Below are 18,298 nucleotides of genomic sequence, written 5' to 3'. Positions count from 1 at the left end.
CAACCCCTAGAGTCGGAAATGACTAGCATGCATGTGCAGGGGAACCTTTACCTTTTTAAGTGAGGTCATGCAATAAACTGTCATTTGGTAGCCAATATTGCTAAGCACATTTGATTTGTGCTTAGATTGTAAGCCACCCTGAGTCTACGGAGAAGGGTGGGATATAAATGGGATTAAAAAAAATAGCAGGTTTTGTTGAAAATAATACGCACAAATTGTTGTGTATGGGGATAAGACTGAAGGGTTTCAAAAGGGGATTTTGATTTGACTGTATTCCGACCGTGGCAATCTTTGGAATCAAAAGATTCAAAGAGAGGACCAATGTAGAACTGAAGGGAAATTTCCTGACAATTAGAAGAGTTGCAAGAGAAGAAAGGGACGACAGAGAATGAGGTGGCTGGATGGAGTCACTGAAGCAGGAGGCGTGAGCTTAAATGGACTCCAGAAGATGGTAGAGGACAGGAAGGCCTGGAGGAACATTGTCCATAGGGTTGCGATGGGTCGGACACGACTTCGCAGCTAACAACAACAACAAATCAGGGGAACGGCTTGTCTCTGGAAGCTGTGGGTGCTTCATCACAGGAGGTTTTCAAGAAGAGATTGGACAGCTATTTGTCTGAAATGAGATAGGTTTACCTGCTTGTGCAGGGGGTTGGACTAGAAGACCGCCCAGGTCCCCTCCAGCTCTCTTCTGATTGATGGTTGCACCCTTTGGAATCAAATGTTTCAGGGCAAGAAGCAACCTGTAATTAAGGAGGAACTTCCTAACAGTGAGGATAATTAACCAGTGGAACTGCCGGCCTTCAGAAGCTGTGGGTGCTCCATCACTGGAGATTTTTAAGAAGAGATTGGACAGCTATTTGTCTGAAATCATCTAGGTGTGGGAAGTCAGCCCCCCAGAGATGGAAATATTAAAAGGGAGAATATTATATTTCCTCAAAGGATCTTAAAGAGGCAGAAAAGCATGCCCAGTTTTTTTCCTAATAGCCCCAAGTCTCCCTTCCCCCAAGCAGAAACCAGCTCTGTAGAAATGCAGATGTAAATAATCCATTCAGGAACGTTGGAGGCCTCCAGCTAGAAGATTAGAAAGACAAAGACACCTAAAATCTACATAGCCCATCCAAACTCTAAGACAGGACATAATTGGATTTACTCGCAGATGCCAAAGGGACACAGGTCAAAGTTCATGACACAGGAAATGCAAAGCCTCAAACAGGAACAGGAAGCAACTCCAAACAAAAGGGTCCAGAGGGTATAAAACCCCACTCCCTACATGTACTCATCCCCGTTTTTTCCTTCCAGAGCCATCTGGCTCTCCTCTTCAATAAACTGCAACCTTCTTCCTAAAGCAGTCGCCATGTTGTTTATTCCCGGCTTGGACTGAACCCTGATGGAGACTTTTCTTTCAACATAGGGTTTCCTACTTGTACAAGGGGTTGGACTAGAGGACCTCCAAGGTCCTTTCCAGCTCTATTCTGATTGATTGATTGATTGATTGAAGCATAATTGTAGAGCCACCACCACATCACTTCTTTTTTGGCAGTTAAATGTGCAGCGTGCCGTTCCCATCTGTATTTCTGTTTTAATTCCTTTCTTTTTTTTAATGTCGTCTTTGAGGTCAGCCAGTTGCCAAATATTCCCATTGATGACTTGATCTTTCAGGGCGATTTGTAGCTCATCTTTTTCTCCCTGCATGCGGCATGACTCAGAGCTTGCCTGCATCCGATCTCCATCGTTTCTCGACTTCCCACGAACTCGTATTTTATATCTGCCCTTTATCGGAAGAGAAATGAAACTTTAGCTCCTCCAGACTGGGCCATTAGAGCAAGGAGTGAGCCGTAGCTCAGAATAGACAAGGAGAGGGTGAAAGAAGACTTAGATAAATTCAACTCTCCTAGGCCAGATCAATTTACACCCAAGGCAGGAAGAAGAGGAGATGATCACCGAATTGCTCACGGTGACCTCTGCGAACTGCCGGAGGAGAACTGCTAGAGGGGCAGAAGATGGAGGAGAGGAAAAGTCGTCCCTCTCTTCAGAAAGGGGTAGAAGGAAATTGTAGATCTGTTCAGCTTGACATGCATATTGATTCAGACCAGATGTTCACTAGTTTGGGTCCATGTCCATCCTTCTCTTCAGACAAATGGTTGTCCAATCTGTTTCAGAAGAGACTGGACCACCACTTGTCTGAAATGGTATAGGGTTTCCTGCTTGAGCAGGGGGTGGACTAGAAGACCTCCAGGGTCCCTTCCAACAGAATAACATTCTGATATTCTGTTATCTGTCTGTCTGTCTGTCTGTCTGTCTATCTATCTATCTGTCTGTCCGTCCATCCATCCATCCATCCATCCATCCATCCATCCATCCATCCATCCATCTATCTATCTATCTATCTATCTATCTATCTATCTATCTATCTATCTATCTATCTATCTCTATATCTATCTATCTATCTATCATCTATCTATCTATCTATCTATCTATCTATCTATCTATCCCTCTCTCTCTCTCTCTCTCTCTCTCTATCTATCTATCTATCTATCTATCTATCTATCTATCTATCTATCTCTATCTCTATTATCATTTATCTCCTCTCTCACCCACCCATCCATCCATCCATCCATCCATCCAGGATTTTCTGCAGGGAGGGGGCCAAAAAGTCAAGGTAGCAAACTACAGTACACTCCTTTCTTTTTAATATTTGGCATACAGATAAGAAAAGGCAGCTCTTCTATCATATGGTGGTGAACCCCTGTCTTTAGTTTTTTGACCCCCTCTCTCTGCAGACACCCCAATATTGTCCACATGGGGAAAAAGGTAAATAAGCCCACACCTGCATAACTCACCTGTGTATGGTGGGGTGGTTATGCTAAGATCCGATGGCTGCCATGACTAGAATAATCTGGCAGCTACCCAACAGTCATTGACCAGGCAGGAGGCCCCATATATTTATTTGGCCATGACTGATGGATCATGATTATCAAGGATGAATCAATCTGAGGTTTTTGACCCTTCCAGAATTGGCTTTTTCCACATTAGCATAGAAATTCCAAATTGTGCTGAGTTGGTTGAATGCCTTTTAGAACCCCATCAGAGAATCCGTGTGGGTTTTGTACGGTTTGCACGTGCAACTGCCTAGTAGTGATGTTTGCACATCAAACCCCCTGGGAACCATAGCCGAGCCGTTATCTTCCTCCAGGGCAAATTTCAAAGCCAAGAAGTGGAGTCTGTCAGTTGGCAGGTTTTGTTTCGGCAGGCAGCAGATGCCAGCTGTCTACACTCTTCCAAAGCCACATCAGATGCCTTCAAGGTCTGGGAGAAAGCAGGGCTGCTTTGTGGGGTACCGAAGGCAGAATTCCTTCAGGTTAAGCAACAAACAACTTCCCCGCTTGGTATGCTTGTCTGTCTCTGACCGATCCCTCTGCAAAACGGGATTTGTTTGACAGCCCTGTGGTTTGTAGCATTGTCTGTGTCAATGCTGCTAACATCGGATGTTCTTGCTTTGACAATATATGAAGATGCAGCCATTTCCCCCTTAACCTGTGTGTTACTTTTAGAGTTAGAAATAGATGATCCTGGGGAGGGAGGAGGAAGAATGTGTATGGGAATTAGTTAGACATAACAACATCGTAGTAGAGTGTTTTTTCCAAGGCTGTTTGAAATAAGAGATGATAAGAAATGGCGGGCTGGAGAACTGGAGGGAAGTTCTGTGTTCCAAACTGATGGGAGAATGTGATTTATGACTGTTAATTAGAGGAGGGAATTGTGCTTTGATACTATGTGTTTAGGGGAGGAGAATTCAGATTTTGGCTTCCACCACGTACGTGCCGATGCCATGCTACTCAAATAAAGATTCTTTAAGGCAAACAATGCCTCAAAGTTCTTTGAAGAGTTTCATCTGTCGGAACCATGACAGTCTGTTTAGAGCTTGCTCAGGGCCAAGAAATCTGTACAGGTAGTTCTCGACATCTGAGCCCCAGAACTTCTGTTGCTAAGTGAGACATTAGTTAAGTGAGCATGGCCCATTTTGATTGCCATATTTGCTAACTGAATCCTGACAATTGTTAAGTTAGGAATATGGTCCTTAAGTGAATCTGGCATCTCCATTGACTTTGCTTGTCGGAAGGTCGCAAAAGGGGATCCCAGGGACCCCACAACAGCATGAGTCGGTTGCCGAGCATCTGAATTCTTATCATGTGACCGCGGGGATGCTGCAATGGTCGTAAGTGCGAAAAACAGTCATGAGTCCCTTTTCTCAGGGCCCTCACAAGTTTGAACGGTCAATAAACGAACGGTTCTTAAGTAGTGGATTACCTGCAATCCCTTCTATTTTAGATAGGGGGTTTTCTGCTATTTTGGGGGAATTCGGAAAAAGACAGAAGCTTTACGGGTTCAGCATCTTAGCCAACATCCATAGCTCGGATGAGCAAGCCATTGGAAATCTGTGCAAAGGTTGTGAGGAACAGCACAACGAGTCTCTTTCAAATGTTAAAGTACCCAGTTGTTGTTGTTGTTTTGGCAGCTCTCTATCTCCCATTGTTTGCACACAGGTGTGCAGGCCTAGACAATGTGAAGAACGGTTGCTGGAATTGGGTAGTAGGGACGCGGTGGCTCAGTGGGTTAGGACGCTGAGCTTGTCGATCAGAAGGTCAGCAGTTTGGCGGGTCGAATCCCGAGTGCCGCGTAACAGAGTGAGCGCCTGTTTCTCTTCCCAGCTTCTGCCAACCTAGCAGTTCAAAAGCACGTAAAAATGCAAGTAGAAAAATAGGGACCACTCCGGTGGGAAGGTAACAGCATTCCGTGCGCCTTTGGCGTCTAGTCATGCCAGCCACATGACCACGGAGACGTCCTCAGACAAGCGCTGGCTCTTCGGCTTTGAAACGGAGATGAGCACCGGCCCCTAGAGTCGGAAACAACTAGCACGCATGTGCGGGGGAACCTTTACCTTTACCTTTTTAGTTTAAGGAAAAGAAGGACTAGTGCTGACATGATAACACTGTATATAATATCTGAGGGGTCCATGGAGATTCTCAGACCATCCAGATCATGGTTGTCCCAAAGTTGCTTTTCCAAGAGGCAACTGGACTTCCTTGTTTTACTTCTGAAGACGTTTCGCTTCTCCTCCAGGAAGCTTCTTCAGCTCTGACTGGATGGTGGGGAATGGAAGGATTTATACTCCTTGCAGACAGCTGGTCATTTTCATTCTTTTAGAGAGTCACTGAGGCCACTAGGAGGTTTATCAAGGTCCACATTCCGAACCGAGAGGACCGCTGGTTTGAAAGAGGGGTCAAAGAGCCCATCTATCTCAAAACTGAACACCCCTCCCTCAACAGAGGGGGAAGGATACGACATCATCTATGTCCAGTCTACAACACAGCCCTTTCAGCACTTCCATTTGCATCACTCAGGTGCCACCCCGAGGAGACAGGTAAACCTCCAGGTGACCTCAATAACTCTCTAGAAGGATGCAAATGGCCAGCTGTCTGCAAGGAGTATAAATCTTTCCATTCCCTACCATCTAGTCAGAGCTGAAGAAGCTTCTTGGATGAGAAGCGAAACGTCTTCAAAGAAAAACAAGAAAGTCCCATTGCATCTTGAAAAAAGCACCTTTGGAACTAAGTAAATAACATGAGTTGTAGTCTCCAAGGCCAGATCCATTCTACCCAGGGCTACCATCTATGTCTAAATTGAACACCCCTCCCTCAACAGAGGGGGAGGGATACGACATCATCTATCTCCAGTCTAGAACAAAGTCCTTTCAGCAGTTCCAAGAAGGCTCCACACCCATTTGCATCACTCAGGTGCCCCCCCGAGGACACAGATAAACCTCCCGGTGACCTCAATAACTCTCTAAAAGGATGCAAATGGCCAGCTGTCTGCAAGGAATATAAATCCTTCCCTTCCCCACCATCCAGTCAGAGTTGAAGAAGCTTCCTGGATGAGAAGCGAAATGTCTTCAAAGAAAAACAAGTAAGTCCAGTTGCCTCGTGAAAAAGCAACTTTGGGACAGTATCTAAGGGGCTGCCACCAATAGTGTGTGTGTGTGTGTGTGTGTGTGTGTGTGTGTGTGTGTGTGTGTGTGTCAGCCTGTTCTCCAAAGCATCAGAAGGCAGAACATGAAGAAACGGATGGAAGCTAAATAAGGAGAGAACTAAGCAATGATGGAAACTAATCAAGGAGAGAAGCAACCTGGAACTAAGGAGGAATTTCTTGAGAGGGAGAACAGTGGAATCAAAAGAACGGCTTGCCTTCAGAAGTTCTGGGTGCTCCATCACTGGAGATTTTTAAGAAGAGACCGTAGAGCCATTGGTGTGTAACGGGGGTAGAGGGTTTTCTGTCTAAGCAGGGGGCTGGACTAGAAGACCTCCAAGGTCCCTTCCAGCTCTCTCGTTCTGTCGTTCTGTGCATGCACACTCGGGGACAGAGGGGACAGCTGGAGAAACTCCTGGGCGGGTTTTGCAAAGTCCGAGCTCCGAAAACAAAAGATTTTTGCAGACAAAGGATGACAGGAAAACAGAGTGCCTGATTTTGCAATACAGAGAGTCCTCGGCTTACAACTCTTAGTTTAGTGACTGTTCAAAACTTACAAGGGCACCTAAAAAGTGACTTCTGGGCGTTTTTCATGCTGACGACTGTGGTAGTATCCCCATGGTCATGTGATCAAAATGCAGAGGCTTGGCAACTGGTATGTATTTGCGACAGTTGCAGCATCCCGGGGTCATGTGATAACAATTGCGACCTTCTGACAACTGGGTTGCTAACTTAACAACTGTAGTAATTCTCTTAAAGAGTGTGCTAAGAAAGGATTAGTTCTAAGGGGGTCAGATAAGGGCTCTGGAGGTTAAACCAAATGATGAATGATGGAGGAAACTACGCATGTCTAGTCTAATGAAGAGAAGGAATAGAATAGAATAGAATAGAATAGAATAGAATAGAATAGAATAGAATAGAATAGAATAGAGTAGAGTAGAGTAGAGTAGAGTAGAGTAGAGTAGAGTAGAGTAGAGTAGAGTAGAGTAGAATAGAATAGAATAGAATAGAATAGAATAGAATAGAATAGAATAGAATAGAATAGAATAGAAAATATGGAATAGAATAGAATAGAATAGAATAGAATAGAATAGAATAGAATAGAATAGAATAGAATAGAATAGAATAGGGAATAAAAATGTGGAGTGGAGTGGAGTGGAGTGGAGTGGAATGGAATGGAATAGAATAGAATAGAATAGAATAGAATAGAATAGAATAGAATAGAATAGAATAGAATAGAATAGAATAGAATAGAACAGAACAGAACAGAATAGAGCTGGAAGGGACCTTGGAGGTTGTCTAGTCCAGCCCCTTGCTCAAGCAGGAGAACCTATACCATCTCAGACACGTGAATGTCCAGTCTCTTCTTAAAAACCTCCAGTGATGGAGCGCCCACGATTTCTGGAGGAAAAGCTGTTCCACTGGTTGATTGTCCTCATTGTCTGGAACTTTCTCCTTAATTCCAGGTTGCTTCTCTCTTTGATCAGTTTCCAACCATTGTTTCTCATCCTGCCCTCTGGTGCTTTGGAGAATAATTTGACCCCCTCTTCTTTGTGGCAGCCCGTCAGATACTGGAACACTGCTATCATTTCCCTCCCTAGTCCTTCTTTTGTCTAGACTATCCAAACCCAAATCCTGCAGTCCTTTTTAGTATGTTTTAGTCTCCAGGCCTTGGATCATCTTAGTTGTTCTTCCCTGATTAGTGGTGATAGTATAGCAGCCTTCCAATATTTGAGGGGCTGCCACAAAAGAGATGGAGTCAGCCTATTCTGCAAGACAGCTGAGGCAGGAGAAGAAGCAACGGATGGAAACTAATCAAGGAGAGAAGCAACCTAGGACTAAGGAGAAAATTCCCGACAGGTAGAACAACTAACCAGTGCGACCTTTTGCCTCCAGAAGTTGTGGTTGCTCCATCACCATCACTGGAGGTTTGCAAGAAGCTTGAGCAGAGGGCTGGATTAGAACACCTCCAAGATCACTTCCAGCCCTCTTATTCTATGTTCTACATTTTTCTGCTTCGTAGCTGAAACGGACGAGCGTTTGCAAGCAGGGCCCATATATTTTAACCCTGGCATGCTTCCTTCCAGCTCTTGCGCCATGTGGGAGAGCCCTAAGTTATGTTTCCCCCCCCCCTTTCAAACTAAATTAATAAATACGTCTGAAACCAAGTGGAAACATGTCAAGCGGGCTTTCCGGCGTAGTGACGGGAAGTGCACATGCCCCAGAATTACGCAGAATCCCTTCCCCCAGCCCTTCCTACTCAGGCTTTGAAAGTGGACCTGGCCCCAGGACCAAAGGAAGGGATGCAGGACCCCAAGCCACATCTGAGACGTTGCACCAGGCAAACTGACCGTGGTCTGTTCGTTGCTCTCCCCCCTGCTTAAGGTCTGACTTATTTCCCGCCGTGACAGTGACGCTCATCCAAATTTAAGCAGATCACTCACTCGTTTCACGAGGCACATGGCTCCTTAATGTGCAATTCTCCTTGCCAAGCCCGAGTGCCCTGAAATGTTAATTTCGTGGTGAGAACAGGGAAGGGAGCTAAAATTAAAAAACCCTGCCTTGAGGATGAATGTCAGACGGAGCTACGAGGAGGAGGGACTGGAGAACAGTCCAAGATGCAGGAGATAAAGATGCTGTCTGTCAGTAACGGCTTCCATATGTATTTACTAGCACATGACCTTTGAGCAAAAAAATGGTTGCGTCTGGCCAGACCTTTGTCACATGCTGGCCAACAAGAATGGCGAGTATGGCTATTTGTGTAGTCCTTCCAACACACTCGGCGGGGATCGTCTAGTTTTGCCTCTGCAGACCAGTCCGCTCTTTGCATTTCATTTATCAAGAACTTAGATAAGGTAGATAAATCCTTCTTTAAAAAAAGAAAAAAAAGAACAGCAGTGAATATAATAATCCTTCATCTCTACCTTGACACAACTTCTCTTTGAGGAAAGAATGATGTTTGCAGACAATTGGATACGCAGGAGAGCTTCTAAATTGGTGGAAAAGCAATGGACTCAAGTGTCAGGCATTGACTGAGTCCCAAGGGTGTGTTTCCCCCCCCCCAAAAAAAGGCAACTGTACTTTGTTTTTTTTCCTGAAGACGTTTCGCTTCTCATCCAAGAAACTTCTTCAGTTCTGACCGAATGGTGGGGAATGGCAGGATTTATATTCCTCGCAGTCATCTGGTCGTTAGTACTCTCTCTGAGGATCGTTGAGGCCCCTTGGAGGCCTATCTGAGTGGGATAAACTTCCAAGTGGCCTCAACGACTCTCAGAAAGAGTGCAAATGACCAGATGGCTGCAAGGAATATAAATCCTTCCATTCTCCACCATTCGGTCAGAACTGAAGAAGCTTCTCAGATGAGAAGCGAAACGTTTTCAAAGGAAAAAAACAAAGAAAGTCCACTTGTCTTTTGAAAAGCACCTTTGTAGCAACCATGACCTGACCTGGAGAATCTCCATCGACATTGACTGAGTGTTAGAAAGTTCTTCACTTCTAACTTCATCTTTACTCACCCTTTGGCTTTCCCGTTCTCTGTTAGTTATTACAGTGGGGATCTTCTGTATGTGATGTGTAAAATAGCCTTTGGGTAGCTCCATGTCCTTTTGAAACGTCTTCTAGCTTAATCGTGAAGTTCCCTTGTATATGGATAGCCCAAATAAGTACAACACAGAAGGATAAATGTGTATTGAATTTGCAGCTGAGGGTGGTTCCTATGTTGCATGTAAACATCTGAAGAATATTTCTCTTTCTTTTTTTTCCAACCAAAGGGCAAAAAAAGGAGAATTTTGACTAATTTAATGAACGTTATAGGGACGCGGTGGCTCAGTGGGTTAGGACGCTGAGCTTGTCGAACTGAAGGTCGGCAGTTTGGCGGGTCGAATCCCGAGTGCTGCGTAACAGAGTGAGCGCCTGTTACACGTCCCAGCTTCTGCCAACCTAGCAGTTCGAAAGCACGTAAAAATGCAAGTAGAAAAATAGGGACCGCTATGGTGGGAAGGTAACAGCGTTCCATGCGCCTTTGGCGTCTAGTCATGCCGGCCACATGACCACGGAGACGTCCTCGGACAAGCGCTGGCTCTTCGGCTTTGAAACGGAGATGAGCACCGTCCCCTAGAGTCGGAAACGACTAGCACGCATGTGCGGGGGAACTTTTACCTAATGAACATTTTAGAATTTGACTGAGGATATTTTATTCCACTACTTTTCCTTCTTCTCTTCTTCCTTCCTTTCTCTCTTTCTCTTTTTCTTTCTTTCTCCACCACCTTCTCTTCCAACTTCTTCAACTCCTTCTTTTATCCTTCTTTCCGTCTTCCCCCTCCTTCCTTCCTTCCTTCCTTCCTTCCTTCCTTCCTTCCTTCCTTCCTTCCTTTACAGCCCTCTCTAAGTGGTTTCCAGAGTCAGCATGTTGACCCTCCAACAATCTGGGTCTTCATTATACTGACCTTGGAAGGATGGAAGGCCGAGTCAACCTTGAACCTCATCAAGATTGAACTCCTTTGCACCACCACAGCTTCCTTCCTTCCTTCTCTTCATTTTCCTTCCTTCCTTCCTTCCTTCCTTCCTTCCTTCCTTCCTTCCTTCCTTCCTTCCTTCCCTCCTCCTCCTCCTCTGGTTTTAATATATCACATTCTTTATAGTGGTGTTTCTATGATATAATAAAACTGCTTTTCGAAAGGATAGGCCAGATCAATCCAGATTGGTACCACCAATATCAGGAAGAGTCGGCAGGCATAAAATTCCAGAGAAGGCATTGGAAAGCTGAAACCAACCTAAAGAGAAACTCTGATTTATCGTATCATCTGCACATTCTCCCCAACAAGAAGCTTTCGATGGCTGACGAGCACCCTGGAAACTAAAAATAAATAATACGAAAGAAAACAGAGTATGATGTCGAGTCATTAACTCATGGCATCTCAACTGGTTCCAAGGAGGAAGATATCAATTTTTCCCACTCAACAATTTCTGCAGCTGTTGCCAGAACAGACTTTGAATTCGGGCTGTTTAGACCCCATCAGCTTTAATTAGCCCGAGTTTGACAGCTGAGATCCAAGATGGTGGCATGGGAATAGAAAGCAATTGTGCAACTCATTAGAGGCCAATCTTGGCCATTCAGGGACTCATCAGGTGGAACCTGACTGCCAAGTGAGGGGGGTCAGTTGGAACGGACTCTGCACAGATAGGTGTCATGGTTCCGACTAATGAAACACTTCAAATGATCTTCAGGCATTGTTTATTCTAAAAAGTCTATAATAACGAGAACAAGATGTCGGCACGGCATGGAGAATCAGAATTGGATGTTTTTTTGCTTCGAGAATAGGTTGGAGAAGAGAATTCATCAAATACCTCTCCAGATCATTGGGAGGAAGTTTGACTTCTCCAATTCTTTCCAATAGAAGTTCTTTGGAAAAGAAGAAACAGGGGAGACATGATAGCAGCATTCCAGTAACTGAGGGGCTGCCACAAAGAAGAGGGGGGGTCACATCATTCTCCAAAGCGCTTGAAGGCAGAACAAGAAACAATGGTTGGAAACTCATCAAAGAGAGAAGCAACCTGGAACTAAGGAGAAACTTCCTGACAGTGAGAACAATTAACCAGTGGAACAGCTTGACACCAGAAATCGTGGGCGCTCCATCACTGGAGGTGTTTAAGAAGAGGCTAGTCAGTCACTTGTCTGAAATGGGATAGGTTCTCCTGCTCAAGCAGGGGGCTGGACTAGATGACCTCCAAGGTCCCTTCCAGCTCTATTCTATTCTATTCTATTCTTTATCCAAACCAAATATACTTTTACAGAATACAGAATAGCGAAAGAGATGTTGAAAGTCTTCTGCTTTAATCCTCTGCTCGAGCAGGAGACCCTATAGCAGGGGTAGGCAACCTGGGCTCTTTTATGACTTGTGGACTTCAACTCCCAGAATTCCTGAGCCAGCCATGCTGAGGGGAGAGGGAGAGGTTTCCATGCTGAGCCATGCTGGCTCAGGATTTCTGGGAGTTGAAGTCCACAAGTCATGAAGGGGCCATAGTTCCCCATGCTGGCTCAGGAATTCTGGGAGTTGAAGTCCACCAGTCATGAAGGGGCCATAGTTCCCCATGCTGGCTCAGGAATTCTGGGAGTTGAAGTCCACCAGTCATGAAGGGGCCATAGTTCCCCCATGCTGGTTCAGGAATTCTGGGAGTTGAAGTCCACCAGTCATGAAGGGGCCATAGTTCCCCATGCTGGCTCAGGAATTCTGGGAGTTGAAGTCCACCAGTCATGAAGGGGCCATAGTTCCCCCATGCTGGCTCAGGAATTCTGGGAGTTGAAGTCCACGAGTCATAAAAGAGCCAAGGTTGCCTACCCGTGACCTACACCATTATCAGACAAATGGCTGTCCAGTCTCTTCTTGAAAACCTCCAGTGAGGGAGAGCGTCCACAGCTTCTGAAGGCAAACTGTTCCACTGATGAAATATTTTCTCTCTCACAGAAAATGTGTCCTCCGTTCTAGGTTGCTTCTCTCTTTGATAAGCTTCCATCCGTTACTTCTTATCCTGCCCTCAGGTGTTTTGGAGAATAGGTTGACCCCGTCTTCTTTGTGGCAACTTCTTAAAAACCTCCTGTGATGGAGTACCCAGAACTTCTAGAAGCAAGCTGTTCCAATGATTAATTGTTCTCACTGTCAGGAAATTTCTCCTTGATTCCAGGTTGCTTCTCTCCTTGATTAGTTTCCATCCGTGGCTTCTTGTCCTGCCTTCAGGGGCTTTGGAGAATAGCTCGATCCACCCCCACCCCTGCCCCTCTTTTTTGTGGCAGCCCCTCAAATATCATGTCACCCTTCCTCGTCCTTTTCCTCCTGATGAGGTTCACAAATAGATTGTCCTCCAATCTGAAAGCAGGTCACAGGTCTGAAATACAAATAAAATGAAATGAAATGAAAATGAAAATTGCAGTGCTTCCAGTCTATGTTTTTTTCCCCCATTTCGGGGGAAAAAACAGATTTATCAAGCTCGGAAACAACACCAGCAAATCTTGAAGACCTTCAGATCGGAGGGAAGCGAGACAGAAGGGAAAAAAATAAAATAAAATAAAAAGCAGGTGGGGATGTGGGACTCATGGGAAGAAGCTTGTTCATAAACTAATTTGAATCCTGAACTTCTTAATTACAAAGCCGCCAGCTTTGTTTAGAAGAAACGGAAGCCCACATTTGGAGCCGAAGAGGAAGCAAACAAATATTTCTGAACATTTCACGGGGGAATTTCCATGATTGTTGGGAAGATCTGCATCTCAACTGTACAGATTGTTTATGACAACATTTTAAATCCCGAAAACAAAAGGCTGATGTTTGTTTGGTTTTTTTGTGGTTGTTTTTAATTATATCGTGGTATCAAAAATGTTTATTTTGCTGCTGTCTCGCGAGCCATGGCAATAATTCCTATTCAGCGGAGCAGCGATTGTCCCAATGTTGCTGTCTTTGGTTTAATGATACGTTGTATTAGTTTTGAGGGAGGCAAAAAAAATGGCTACTCATAAAAATTGAATGCATTAGGAATTAATTGCGCTTTTGCTCCCCGACTACTTCCCCAGCAGCCGAAAGTGCTGCAGAAAATCCTATTTTGGAATCAAAGGTTCTCCTCAAAATTTGAATATATTTTAGGAACAGCTGCATCCTAAACTAAAGTTGATCACTGTTAGGTTTTGTTCTCCAATATTGCTTAGATTGCTGCTGTTCTCGGAATAAAACCCACTCTGTGCATGCTTAGAAGTTGCAGCAGTCCAGCTGCAAACTCTCTCTGACGTTCTTCAGTTTGATCTTTTTTTTTAAAAAAAAAAGCTTCTCTTTGTATTTAGTTTGCAGAGATGCAACTTCTCCTTAAAAACAGGAAGAGGGGATGAAGCTTTGTCTGGGAATCTATGGAGATTCTCAGTCATCCAGGTCGTGCCTGTCCCCGAAGTGCTTTTTCAAAAGGCAACTGGATTTATGTTTTTCCCCCCTCCTTTGAAGACCTTTTGCTTCTCATCCAAGAAGCTTCTTCAGATCTGACTGAATGGTGGAGGATGGAAGGATTTTTAATCCCTGGCAGTCCTCTTGTCATTGGCCCTCTTTCTGAGAGTCATTGAGGACACTAAGAGGTTCCTTCTGTGCCTTCAGGATCATCCAAGTTGTGCAAATGAGAGTGAAACCCTTTTTCGGCACTTCCAAGAAGGCTCCCCACCCATTTGCACTATTGAGGTGACCCTGAGGGCACAGATGAACCTCCAAGTGGCCCCAACGATCCTCAGAGAGAGTATTAACGACCAGATGATTGCAAGGAACATAAACCTTTCCATTCCAAATTCTGCAGGGTTTTCAAAGGCCGCAAACTTTAGTAAGCAGATTAAAAAGCCTACAAGAAATATTTTGAGTGGCTGATAACCTGGGGCCATTTTTTCCCAGTTGTATTTGAAGGACCATCTTTTCCCAGTTGTATCTACCTGATCCACTGGAGCTGGGAGTTATATTTACCTGATCCACCAGGCCATAGAGACAAAGGAAGGTTCCAGGTCCTCTCTATTAAAAAGGTCCATCTGGTGGGACCAAGAAGAAGGATCTTGAAGGTGAAGGTTCATCCTCTGATCTTGCGGGTTGGTTTCCAAATGTTTCGTTACCAGGCTAGGTAACATCTTCAGTGGAGTTTGGGGGATGTCCATGTCAGTGTTCTTCTGTTTATAAGGGCTTCAGGTGTGGGTATGTCAAGTGAGGCTCCTGTGATGGCTCAGGTGTGAGTCATCAGTGAGAGGCTTGTGATGGGTGTTGGGATGGGGAGGTCAGGTCAGAGACCTTGGGAGGTGAACTGCTGGTTGGGGGGGGCTTGTGTGGGATGGTTGAGGGCCAGTGTTGACTCTGGTGGGCTGGGCAGTTGATCTGGATCCTGAGGAGTTTGTAGGCTGGTTGTAGGTCAAAGTGTCTGTGGATGGAATTGCTTGTGGAGTGCCAAGCTTCGATCAACTCACGAGTGTGGCGGGTGGTAGCGTGGCCAATGATTTTTGAGGTGCTCCAGTCAAACCAGTGCTGTTTTGTGTCAGTGTGGGTAGAGATTAAGATTTGGGGATCGTGATGTCGACAACCCCCCTCCCACCAGATATAAGAAAAAAATAATAAAATAAAATAAAATAAAATAAAATAAAAGATTTGGGGATCGTGGCATTTGACCGCCAGCCAGTGTTCGTGGATCCTGGCTCTTAATTGACGTGAAGTACGTCCAACGTAGAATTGGCTGCAATGGTTACAGTTGATTTTTGTAGGCGACCTTGTTTCATTCATCCTTCTGTATCTTGACTTTGGTCCCGGAAACTTCCAGAAGAAAGGTCTTCTCAGTGGTGGCTCCCTGTTCGTGGAACAGCATCCTTGCAGAGATAAGATTGACTCCCCAATTCGACACTCTTTTGAAAGGCCCTGAAGACCTGATTTTTGCAGCCCATCAAGTGGTTGGTTGGTTGTCCCCAGGAGAGCTTTCCTTACAGTGAGAACAATGAATCAGCGGAGTGGCTTGCCTCCAGAAATTGTGGGGGTTGGACTAGAAGACCTCCAGGGTCCTTTCCAACCTGTATGTTCTGTATTCTGTAATGTGAATGGTGGAATCTAAGGCTCTCCACACTTCAGCATCCTCATTTTCAATTCTAGTGAGATATACATGGTCTTCCTGTGGATTATTTGACTCCTGCTTTCTCACAACATTTATCTGAAAAGAAAAGTAGGCACGTCCTCTTCAATAAGTTCTCTTCATGATGGAGGTTTAGGTCACCTTAAATCAGGCGTGGGAACATGTAATGGAGTGTTTATTGTTTGCCTCTGATCTTCCTTTCTGAGGGAGGTGGAGACCTTCCATTCAGCCCCCCCTTAACAAAGAGGGCTTCTAGTAATGTGAATTTTTCCTTTCTTGTTCTGCCCTTCAAGCCAAAGTTTGGAGAAGAGGATTCTTGCAAGGGTGTTCATCTAGATTCTTCTTCTTCCCCCCTTTTCTTTTTCTTTCCCTTTTTCTTCTAGCTAATGTACACTATAACTCCCGGAGCCAGTCTCTACGCTCGACAGATAACCGGAAAAGAGACGACGTAGAAGACTTCCAGAAATATGGCTATCCTGCACCGCAGATAGGTACGTAGCCCAAATGTGAGAAAATGAAGGCAATGTAAGAGATCGTCAGCTCCATACGGGATGGCTCAATTTAGCCTGATTTTATTTTCATTAGGGCAGAAGAAACCAAAAGAGGGGAGATTAAACATGGAGAGGCTGTTTGGCCTCCAGATATTCACTTCTAAGCTATTATTGGACTGTCTTAGACCAACATCCTTAACCTGGTTATAAAATTCACCCATTGGGGGGGTGGGATTTGCTCAAGATTTGGATCCATCCATTAAGCAAACCAGTTGGGCGTGAATAGCAACCTAAGTGTGCAGTGCTTAATGCTTTTTGAGTTTGGCTGTTTCCTTTGTAGACATTTCATTACCCAACTAGGTGACAGCATCTGCCCTGATGATGGTTCCTAGTTGGGTCATGAAACATCTGCAAGACCACCCGGAGGCTTCAACTGGTGCAGAATGCGGCCGCGCGAGTCGTGATGGGGGTTTCCCGATACTCCCATGTAACACCTCTATTCCGCGAGCTGCATTGGCTTCCGGTTGCCCTCCGGGTGAGATTCAAGGTGCTGGTGATGACCTATAAAGCCCTATATGGCATGGGTCCGGGATATTTGAGGGAACACCTGCTGCCAGCATCAAGCTCCCTTCGTCCAGTGCAAGGAGACAAGGAGGGTCTTCTCAGGGTGCCGCCGGTTAAAGATTGCCGGCGGGTAACACCCAGGGGTAGGGCCTTCTCTGTGGGGGCGCCTGCCCTCTGGAACCAGCTGCCTGCGGAGCTTAGGACTGCCCCCAACCTCCGCTCATTCCGCCGGGACCTGAAGACCTGGCTCTTCGAGCTCTCTGGCCCAGGCTAAGAATATTTTTTATTTTAATTTTAACTGGGTTTTAATTTTCTCAGGGTTCTATTTAATCTCTTTTAATTTGTTTTAACGTTTGTATTGACTGTTTTTTAAATGCCCTGTAAACCGCCCTGAGTCCTTCGGGAAAGGGCGGTATATAAATCTAAATAAAATAAATAAAAATAAATAAATAAGAAAAGAGCCAAGCTCAGAGGGCACCACAGACCCCGCACACACACTTCAACCCTGAGCGACAAATATGCTCTTCTACTCATAGCACAATAAGTGTCCTGCAGTATTCTCAGTTTGGCAGTTGACTACACAGCAATTGCTGATGGGCAGTTGCCGGTCCCAGGAGAGTCCTCTGCTTATAACAGTTCATTTAGCGACCGTTCAAATTTACAACGGCACAGGAAAAAAAGGGACTTAAGACCCTCTTTCACGCTTACGACCGTTGCAGCCTCCCTGCGGTCACGTGATTTATATCCGAATGCTTGACAACTGACTCGTGTTTCCGATGTGAGTCAGTTGTCAAGCATTCGAATACAAATCGCGTCACCGTGGGGCGGCTGCAAGGGCCGTAAGTGTGAAAGAGGGTCATAAGTCACTCGCGTTTATGACGTGAGTCCCATTGCAGTGTCCTTGGGATCAGGTAATCTCCTTTTGCGACCTTCGGACAAGCAGACGCGACGGTGGAAAACCAAATTCCCCTTAGCAACCAAGTTACTAATTTCACGGCTGCAGCGGTTCAGTTAACAAATTTGTCAAGGAGGGACGTAAAACGGGGCGAAACTCATTTAGCAAATTTCAATCCGTCCATCCAAATAGAGCTGAAAGGGACCTTGGAGGTCTTCTAGTCCAACCGCCATCTCAAGCAGGAGACCCTAGACTTTTCTTCACTTAGCAACTCAAATTTTGGTCATACGTTGAGGACAACCTGCACTGCATATAGAGGGGATTACTTGCACTGCATTGTCAGGAGCAAAAATCTGGTCCACCTATGAATGTTCCAAATTAACTGATGTATTGCTACACTATGCACAGCAACCTTCTCAAATAAGGGTCGGCAGATGGTTAGAGTTAGATCAGGGGTCCCCAGTCCCTGGTTGGTGGACCGGTACCGGGCCATGGCATGCCAACAACCAGTATGCACAAACAAGCAAAGCCCCACCCACAGGATGCAGGCAACACACAAAACAAGACACACTCCGGTCCACGGAAAAACCTCTCTCCGTAGAACCGGTCCCTGGTGCCGAAAAGGTTGGGGACCTCTAAGCTAGGTGACAGTCAACAGTAACCAAGGGGGATGGGACTTTGTGACTGCATAATGTCTTTAAAC

At 45.3% G+C, this 18,298-nt stretch overlaps 1 protein-coding gene across 1 annotated transcript in view; it reads left to right on the top strand.

Annotated features, from left to right (window-relative positions):
- Positions 1-18,298, top strand: part of ADGRB1 (adhesion G protein-coupled receptor B1) — a gene marked incomplete at its 5' end in the record, with an annotated part of 259,043 nt that overhangs the window by 63,608 nt on the left and 177,137 nt on the right. Inside the window, one exon of the mRNA XM_083379962.1 lies at positions 16,029-16,136. Within this exon, the coding sequence (XP_083236088.1) occupies positions 16,029-16,136 (108 nt within the window). The remainder of the gene's footprint in view (positions 1-16,028; positions 16,137-18,298) is intronic.

Source organism: Vipera ursinii (genome assembly GCF_947247035.1).
Source record: "Vipera ursinii genome assembly, contig: SUPER_3_unloc_1, whole genome shotgun sequence".
Taxonomy (NCBI): domain Eukaryota; kingdom Metazoa; phylum Chordata; class Lepidosauria; order Squamata; family Viperidae; genus Vipera; species Vipera ursinii.
Note: the sequence above shows the minus strand (reverse complement) of the source record. Positions and strands in the feature narration are given on the sequence as shown.